The sequence below is a fragment of the Peromyscus leucopus genome, chromosome X (genome assembly GCF_004664715.2).
Source record: "Peromyscus leucopus breed LL Stock chromosome X, UCI_PerLeu_2.1, whole genome shotgun sequence".
Taxonomy (NCBI): domain Eukaryota; kingdom Metazoa; phylum Chordata; class Mammalia; order Rodentia; family Cricetidae; genus Peromyscus; species Peromyscus leucopus.
In genome coordinates, this window is record NC_051083.1 from 115,115,657 (window position 1) to 115,125,635 (window position 9,979).

General features: G+C 39.3%; 1 protein-coding gene across 1 annotated transcript; it reads right to left on the reverse strand.

Moving 5' to 3' along the window:
• Positions 1-6,652: 6,652 nt before the first annotated feature.
• On the reverse strand, positions 6,653-7,558 carry LOC114710162 (olfactory receptor 10A4-like). The gene has a single exon (XM_028894250.1). It carries the CDS (start codon positions 7,556-7,558, stop codon positions 6,653-6,655), a length of 906 nt encoding a protein of 301 aa, XP_028750083.1.
• Positions 7,559-9,979: the final 2,421 nt, after the last annotated feature.

The following is a 9,979-nucleotide window of genomic DNA, read 5'->3' on the forward strand; positions in this document are numbered from 1 at the left end:
AATGAATAAAAGATTGTGGAGCTGCCTGCAGCGCTCCGGTGAAGCTAAGCTGCTGGGATTTATGCATTTGTTGATTATCCACTTTGTGCACTACCCATAGTAAATATTCAACCCAAGGCAGCCGCCTCTGCCTCTGTACCTTTTCCACTCCCGGCCCCCAAGCCAATGTTCTGTCTCATTTATTCCTAAGTTGTGAGCAATCTGAGCAACAAATTATAAAGACAGTGCATACACACATAGGGTTTGCTGCTTTACTAAAAATTTACAACAAAATTAATCTGACACATACTTAATGATATGCATAATTGTTATTGTGCTGGGTGGCAATTAGGCATAAATTGTAAACAGTTCACATAAATGCCTGTAATTAGAATTACTTCCAAACAGTTAAACCAAATTCTTAGTTTCTTTCCTGAGTTTGTCAGCCTAAGTGTATTCCTCATCTGCATCCACGTCAGCAGTGCAGAGAATGAGTTGGCATTAATCACCACCTTCTTCTAGCACTTGTTTGGTAGAGCACAAAACCCTGGGGGGGCTCTCTTTGTCCAATATCTACTTCTAACTGCTACTCAAAAATATCACTCTTCCGTAGGGTTCTAATGCTGTCTTTTGGCATTCCTTTCAGGAATGCTTTCAGAAGGGTCAGGGGGGAAGGTCCTCGATAGTTGTGGTAACACATAGGAGTAAATTAACTCTGAATCTCAATATTTAGAACTCCATGGGCAAGAAAAAATGTCTGAATTCATTATGCACACTTCCTCCTCCTGCCCTTGATCTCATGAAATGACTAAGTCACTTCATAGATGTCCCCAAGGGGATAGAGTACCACTGAAGAGACAATCCTTTTCTCTCCCCTTCAAGTCAGTAAAGACAAGGATTGAAATGCCTATGAATTTCAAGCCTGGGTTGCTTGATTTTGCCATTAAAGATAAACGGTCTGAAAATACCTGAGGAAATCAACATGCCTACGGGAATACCTGTCAGCAGATGAACTGTAGAGTCTCAAAGCTAGATCTGTACCTCATAATCTGCAGCCAATGAAATCTTGCTATTTACCTTCTCTGAACCTCAATTTTCTCATCTGTAAAATGTTAATAAAAAGTGGTGTCTGGTTTGTAGGACCGTTGCTGAGGATTTCATGGAATCATGTGTATAAAACATTACCACATTGCCTGGAACAGAGCAAAGTTTCATTTACCGTTAGATGCATTTGTATTATTGTGGCTGTTGTTGCTTTTAGCTGTAGCCTTGGCTTCCTCATTACTGTTGCCTGTCCCCCCCCCATGTGTTTACTTCTGTAGGAAGTAGAACTGCAGGAAATGAATGTATGAAATGCTAGTGGGGAGATCTGGATGGCAAAGCCACAGATGACCTTAAATCAAACAGAACAGCACAGATGGTTCAGACCCTCATCTATATTCCATATTTGTTAGAGGAGGTTGATGCAGACCTGGAACACACTGAAGCCTGGCATTTAGAGGAGACCAAAGCCAGACCAGATGAAAATGATCATTAGAAACATCCATTTTGTCTATGGCCATGCCACCTTGAATGTGCCTGATATTGTCTTAGCTCAGAAGCTAAGCAGGGTCAGGCATAGCAAGTACTTAGTATTTGAAAGGGAGAATGTTCACTTAATCATCAAAAATGCATTCACTGAACCCTCAGTGTAAGACCCTGAGGGTGCAAATATTGTAGGCAAGATATTTTAGAAAGTGAAGGAGAATGTAAGTTAATATATGCACAAGGGAACCAATGCAGAGTATCTTCCATACAGTGGAAGCAGCTAGGATGAAAGATGCACTCCTCTCTGTGTGAGAGGTTCAGGGAAGCTTTGCTTCACAGAGCAAGGTTTGAATTAAGTGAATGAAATACTAAATCATATATTTAAAAAATCTGGTGACAGATAAGAGGCATTTTTTTCACTGCAATTTAAATTTCAGAACTTACTTTGTGCCCATGAAATACTGTGGGTTTTATGGCTATTCTCTTTTTTAATATATAATTTATTTTTATTTTATGTTTGTTAGTATCTTGCCTGCATGTATGTTTATGTGAGGGTGTCAGAAGCCCTGGAACTGGAGTTACAGACAGATGTGAGCAGCCATGTCAGTGTTGGGAATTGAACCAGGGTCCTTTGGAAGAGCAGCTAGAGCTCTTAACTAGCTGAGCCACTCTCCAGCCTTCATGGCTATTCTCTAGGTTACCATTCCTCCATAAGAATTACCCCTACCAAATTACTATATTAGAATCAACAACAGATCTATGTTCATGAATTCTGTGCATCAGAAATCTGAGAATGTTACAGTGGGAAAGGCATATGTCTACCCCATGTCAGGAACTTCATTTAGGAAAAAAAAAGTTTTATTACTAGGCAGGTCTTGAAAACAAAGAAGAATCATGTAGAGACATCTGCACTCACATATTTGGCCGTTCATGCTGGTATCTGTCAAGTAGTGCCCTGGTCATATGCAATTAGTGAAAGGCAGTACACCCATTAGATCCCACTTTCCAATAGAAAGAATATCAAAAGATTTATGTATGTGAAATGGACCTTTTAGATCTTGTAGGAAAATCTTCCCAGAGACCATTAACTAATAAACATGGACATGGGAGGACAAGAAAGGGTAATGGGGCAAAAATAATCTCCTCATGGCCTCTATTTTAGGGATCTTGGGGTATTCAGATTTCTTATAAGGTATTTTAGTGCTCTGAAAGAAAATTTGCAGCCAAGAAGGCCAAATATATACCATTTTCTATGGCCCTGATGGAGAAGTCACTCCCTCTGCTCTCAAAGCTACTTCTGTACCCAGAATATCATTGTTAGTGTCTATGCCATGCTGATTGTTCCAAGTCACAATTATGTTAGATTCAAAAGGGAACAGATTAATTCTCATAGCAGGAATCTTAGAAGGTCTTATTAATAAAAACAAACCTGAGGCCAGTTATTGGGGTGAATGCTGGAAGATCAGAGAAGCAGAACAAGCCACAGCTACCTCACCTAGCCAATTCCTCAGCTGATCCTGTTTCCTCAGACTGAATGACTCTGAGTCCTTATCCAGAATGAATCTCAGCTGAACTGTGCTGCTCAAAGCCTAAAAGATTAACCAGCCAAAAGGTTCAAGTTCCTGATCTTCATGCCTTATATACCTTTCTGCTATCTGCCATCACTCCCTGGGATTAAAGGCACGTGTCACCATGCCTGACTGTTTCCAATGTAGCCTTGAACTCACAGAGATCCAGAGGGGTTTCTGCCTCTGGAATGCTAGGATTAAAGGTGTGAGTGCCACCATTTTCTAGCTTCTGTATCTAGTGGCTGTCCTGTTCTCTGACCCCAGATAAGTTTATTAGGGTGCACAATATTTTGGGGAACACAATACCAAAACAAATTCTGTTGATGGTTAGACAATGAGTTTATTATCATGTTTTAGACTCTCTTAAGTTGCCTGCTTATCAAATCACAACCATTGACTATCCATACATTTACTAAGTAGGAAATGAAAATTTAAAAACCATTTTTTCCTAATATATTTTGAGAATTTATTTTGGGACAGGCATAGAAGTTCCAAGAGATGCACATGAAAAATATTAATATAAAAATTATTTTATAATGACCAGTTTGCTAGATGATTATTATAATGACACTGAAATCGATCCTAAGTGGTGGAATGTGATGATATATGTAGGGAAGTCAATGTAGATGAGGTAGTCAGGAAATATCTAGCTGATGGTAAATTTAATGAAGGAGTGGGGAAAAAAACCTAACTGTATCCAGGTCTGCAAAAGAGTATTCTAAGAAGAAGGAATATCACATGCAAATATTCTAAAGTATAGAAGAATTTGTATATTCGAGAAATAAAAGTAAGGTCCCAGTGTGAACAGAGAACACCGAGAAAAATAATGGTACAAGATGAGGTCAGACTAGTAGATAGGGGCCAAACATGTAACTATTGAATAGGTCCCTTGCCCCTTAGCCTCTCTTCTCTAATTAAGCACTAGCATTATTTACTTTAACACTACTTGCTGTCAGAAGGCTGATTTTTTTTCAGGAAAGAAAAATATGAGTTAATAAACAGAGGAGAAAATGTGGTTTCTGTAGAAATAGTGGAGTCAGTGTGATGACAACATTTGAGCAGCCATTAGAAGCTAGATGTGAGGCATCAGGGTCCAAAGTTTCTGCAAAGCCTTTCCATAAACTACTATGTGAAACACGTTGGTTCAGAACATTTTTTTTTTGCCAGCAATGATGATGAACTAAAACTCCAGCAAAACAGACACCTCAGAAACTTGTCTCCCATTTTTCTAGCATCTTCTTTTAAATGACTTCACAGTGGTTTAGATAACTTCCTGACCCATAATACTTTACTATATCAAGAGAGGGCCCAGTGACATATGGTAGTGACAATTATTGTTAAAATAATAATTAATGTTTGTCAGATACCTGTCATGAGTTATCATGTCATTTTATGTTCTCAGAAGCCTTAGGAGATAAGGAGCTATTACTATTTCCATTTTCCATATGAGGAATCTGAAGATCAGAAAGGCTAAGTTACTCATTTAGTTGTCCAAAATTAGTGTAAGTGATAGGCCAAATTTTTAATCATTATTGAATACTATAATTCTTCTAGATAGCAAGAAACAACTAGATGCCTGAAAACATTCTACATGCAGTGCTTCTAAAAGTAAACACTTATCTAAATTTTCATTGTTGTCCATATACTTGGCTTCATAATGGCCAAAGTGTGGCCTGTGTAAACGTATTTCCAACTTTTCAAGACATTGCATTCATGTCCTAATTAAGATTTTTCCCCCAATAATTCCCAGCAAGAGTTAAGCCCCTAAGTTTACGTAGAGTATCATTTTGAACTTCAGGAGAGCATAGCATGTCATCTGCCTCCCTAAGTACTTTGAATAAAGTGATGTGCAGAAAACAGTTTGTCTTTAATAGTTTCCCTTACCTGATCCCAATGGAGCCCCGGCTCAGGTATTAAAAAAGAAGAACTACAATTTGCTGTGATTGCGGTGCTGCCTGGATGTGCTGCCTTCTCATTGGCAGATGGCAGCTACACCATCATGGAAATGGTGGCTTAACTTTTCCACGTGGACGTATTCTTCCCCCCTTTTCCTTACTATACTTCTTTTCCTCAAGTGTAGTATCACACAAGCTGCATATATCTAAAACCTAGAATTCAGAATTAAGAATGGAATTATCAGGAATTGGTGATCTCCTCAACAGAGAGCAGTCTCCTCAGCAGAGAGCAAGTGACAACCCTTGATTCTTCCTTGTCTTGGCTTAGTTAACTGGTTAAATCGATGCAGGCTGAGTCTGATGCTTGGTAGGTGGATCAGTTAACAGAATGAAAAATTCACGAGAAGTGATAAATGGGAGGGTCAAGCTAGAACAGGGACAGAGTGGGAGGGCAGGGAGGAAGATACCATGATAGATGAGGACATCATGAGAATGGGAAGAGGCAGGGTGCTGAGGAGGCTCTCAGGAATCCACAAGGTTGACCCCACCTTGGTCTGCTGGCAGTGGTCCAGAGGGTGCCTAGACCAGTCTACTCTGGTGACCGGCCTAGCAAATAACCCAGCTGTCATCATAGAGCCTTTGTCCAGTGACAGATGGAGGCAAATACAGAGATCCACGGCCAGGCGCCAGGCTGAGTTCCGGGAATCCAATTGATGAGAGAGAGGAGAGATACTGCAGGCCAGGGATGTCGAGATCATGATGAGAGGACGTGCAGAGATGACGGGTCACACTAGTGGAAACCCATGAACTGTGGACTGGTGGCTGTGGAGCCCCCATGGGACTGGACTAGGCCCTCTGGACACAGAAGACAATTGTTTGGCTTGAACTGTTTGCGGGGCACCCAGGCAGGGGGATCGAGATCTGTCTCTGGTGCATGGGCAGGCTTCTGGGAATCTGGTGCCTGTGGTGTGACACCTTGCATAGCCTTGGGGCAGTGGGAAGGGGCTTGGACTTGCCTAGGCTCCAGTGAGCTGGGCTCTTCTGCCTCCCAAGTCCTGGAATCAAAGGTGTGCACCCTAACAACTAGCATTAATTTATCTGTTGTGCACATATGATGACATACTCTACATTGCATATAATACATTGTGGAGGGCACTATACATAAGCACACAGAGCTGACTTGTTCTCCACTGTTGCTTGTTTCTTTATTCATGGAAACATTGTAGTCATATGTGTGCAGGTCTTTAATTCATAGAACCTGTCACGTTGCCTTAATCCTTTGTGTGAATACTCCTGAAATAAATAACCGAAAATAATTTTAATCCTTGGATATTTTTATCTCTTTCATTTCATTGTTACTTTGGAGTGAAAGGCTGGGATTTTAATTACATTCCATTGTTTTTTCCCGTGTTCTCTCATCTAAGCCATGTTTTCCTAAGAAAAGTAAACTATAGTGTTGTCTTCCATTGTCCAAGGAAATTGTCTTGGATGCTTCAGGGTTTTGAGTTTTCCTCCATTAATATAAACAGTGAGTTTGGTGCTAGGCAAACTATGGACTCAAATTCAAATTCTTGTTTCAAGACTGTCTAAATGGATACTATTCACATCTCCAATTGGTTGGAGTTTTCAGTATGTATCATGAGCCAGTACAATTTTCCTACCTTCTTTGACCAGGTATGTATATCATTGTACCAATTTTCTCAGAGCTATCTTCACATCCTTGTTCCTCAAGGTGTAAATGATAGGGTTAACAGCAGGAGTAAACACTGTGTACAGAAGGGAGAGCAACTTCAATACACCTTCATACTGCGGCACTGACGGGAAGCCATAAACAATGCCCAAAGTCCCATAATAGAGACTAACCACTGTTAGGTGAGATGAACAGGTGGAGAAAGCCCTCTGTTTCCCTGTGGTAGAAGGAATCCTTAGAATGGTGCAAATGATGTGAATATAGGAAGCCAATGTCAGTAGAAAGGGAGCAAGGGCAAATAAAGAGGTGCATATAAAAGAAGTCATTTCAGCTACTTGAGTATTAGTGCAGGCCAATTTCATGATGGGCTTCAAATCACAGAAGAAGTGGTCAATCTCATTGGCAGAACAAAATGTTAAACGAAAAATGAAGATCATGAGCAGGATAGGTGCCAGAAATCCAGCCAACCAAGACGCCACTGCTAGCTGGAAGCAACCCCAGAAGTCCATGATACTGGAGTAGTGTAATGGATTACAGATGGCTATGTATCTATCATAAGACATTACAGCAAGGAAGAAGCATTCTGTTGCCACCAGGGAAGCAAAGAAATAAAATTGACAAGCACAGGCAAGTAAGGAGATAGGGACACGAGCCATTAACAATGTCCTCAGCATGATGGGCTCAATGGTTGTGGTGTAGCCAATCTCTAGAAAGGAGAAGTGACCAAGAAAGAAATACATGGGTGTGTGAAGAGAGCAATCAGCTGATACCACAGTGAGAATTACCAAGTTACCCATAAGAGTCGTCACATAAATGGTCAGAAATATTCCAAAAAGAAGAAACTGAAGGCCATGGAGATCCCCAAAACCCAAAAGGACAATTTCTGAAATTTGAGTCATATTTTCTTCTTCACTGATAGCCATGGTTTGGATCTAAATAGATAAAAATTTGAAAAAGAACAATTGATCAAATACTATTTTAGGAAAACTCAAAGTGCTAATTGGCTTTTTGGGGATTCTGCAACCTAATGTGTTTGAGCACAGTCTCCCAGGAGCCATTTAGAAAGTTAATCCATGGCTTAAATTGCCCTGTGGTATTGAGAATCTGACTATGGCCCATAGATATTCACCTTTCCAAACATTTGTTTGTGAATATAGGCCATAATGTCCAATCCTTGGCGATCTTACTTTGTTTTTCTTTTCATTCCTTCCTTCCTTCCTTCCTTCCTTCCTTCCTTCCTTTTTTTAACTCCTGTGGGTGGTGCCATCTTAGTCATCAATAATCCTAGTCACTTGTATGTAAAATGAAAGTTTTTTTAAATTTCCTTTTTTATAAATTTCACATCAACTGATGTATGTGTATTGTGTTTCACCGTGACAAAGGACATGTAGTCCTTAAATTTTATTTTGTTAACAGGTCATCAAAATCACTAGAAGAGGAATAATAGAGCAAGAGTTAGCTACCAAAAATAGGGCAGCAGTATGGAATAATGGAAAAATATTTACCCAGATGCATATCACAAATCTGCCACTTTTACTAGCTGTGTCCACAGGAACAAATTACACCCCTTCTTTGACAGTCATTTTCCAATCTATGGAATAGTGTATTAATTTTTGTAACACATTTTACATAACTGCAGGTCACTTTTAGATATCTGCTATGTTCAACAAATATGCCTCTATTATGAGCCAAATTTGCTTAGAATAAAATACTGAAGAAGTCTAGCAAATAAAGAATACTCTGAGTTTTCTGGAATTAATATTCTGGTGGCATGTAAATACCTAAAACAAAAGAAGTGGCCCAAAGAAGAATTTTGACCTATTCACTATGAGTGTAACAAATAAACACACAGAACAGGAAATGTGCTGTATGTTATGTGAGAGAGAAGGATATTTTGCTTTCTGTGGTCAAGAAAGGACTAAAAAAAACCAGTGAGTAGAACATTTCTTAAAAACAAAACAAAAAGAAAAAAAAACATGAGATCTAAGAAATGGAGAGAAGATAGCAAGATAGGAAATCAAGCATTGGAGGTGAGGATAAAACAATAAACTCAGCCTTGAGTCAGGAAAGAATGGTGTTTAGAAATTAAACTTAACTAAGGAAATGGGTGAGGAGAGAAGAGAGAAGAGAGAAGGGGGAGAGGAGGAGGAGAAGGGGAAAGGAGAAGAGAAGGAGAAGGATGGGGGAGTATGGCAGAAAATTTAGTTTCTTATAGGCCCTCCTTTAAAAAAGTATATTTAAGTGCTGTATGAATCCATGGGAAGATGTTAAATAGTTAAGTTTTATCTCATGTGTAGCTTCAAACACTTGATGCTATGTAACATAAATTAGAATGAGAACTTCATAGAGTAACCAAATTAAAAGAATAAAAAAAAATACAGAAGAATGTCTAACTTTCTCTTTCATTTAGGTCAAACAGAAAAGAAGGACAATGAGAAGATTAAAAAGGAGAAGTTGGAGGGGTTGGGGATTTAGCTAAGTGGTAGAGTGCTTGCGCAAGGCCCTGGGTTCGGTCCTCAGCATCCCCCCCCCCAAAAAAAAAAGAAAAAAGAAAACAACAACAACAACAAAAAGAGATGTTGGAGAGGTAAGATTGAAACCCAGGAGGAAATAGAATGGGAAGAGTCACCTTACAAGAGAATTATGATGCTTAAAGTTATTGTAAAATAGTGAAAATAACAGATTAGCCTCTTAATCTAGTTACATGGATAAGTGATTGATGAGAGTCATAGAGACTGAAGAGAGATGGGGTCATATGTTGGTAACTATAGAGAAGTAAGCATTATTACCTTTTCTATGCTGGTAAAAATGACCCATTATAAATGGGATGTTGATGATGCATAAATAAATGAGGAGCTAATCTGGGGTAGTGGAATTTTTCAGAAGGTCAAAGAGAATGAAATGCAGAGCCCAAGTGGACAGGTTACCTTTTGATACAGGACGGTACATCTTTATTTTGTTGCTGCTTTGAATCAAGAGAAAGGCCACAGAAAACAGTTGCTGTTCAATTGCTACATTTAATCTTAGGGAGATGTCTGAGTTTGTGTCTGTAGTTCCTGTTCTTTCAGTGAAGTATGATAGGTCATTCTAGGGGTGAGCAAGTGCATGTGGGAGGCTTGAAGGCAAAGGAAAGCTGTAAAACAGGCAAACCTGGAAGTAAGACTTTATGATATATACTCGTAAAACAGATCCTGACTCCTAGACAGTATTGAGTGGATATTTGATATTTGAGATTATGAGTTTAAGAATGGATAGCTGAAATAAGCCCATTTATTTATGACCCTTGGTAGACTAAATGATTTGTCTCTGTAGGAGAATGG

Coding starts and splice junctions, on each gene's coding strand:
- LOC114710162 (XM_028894250.1), bottom strand. CDS start 7,558: ATGACTCAAATTTCAGAAATTGTCCTTTTGGGTTTTGGGGATCTCCAT.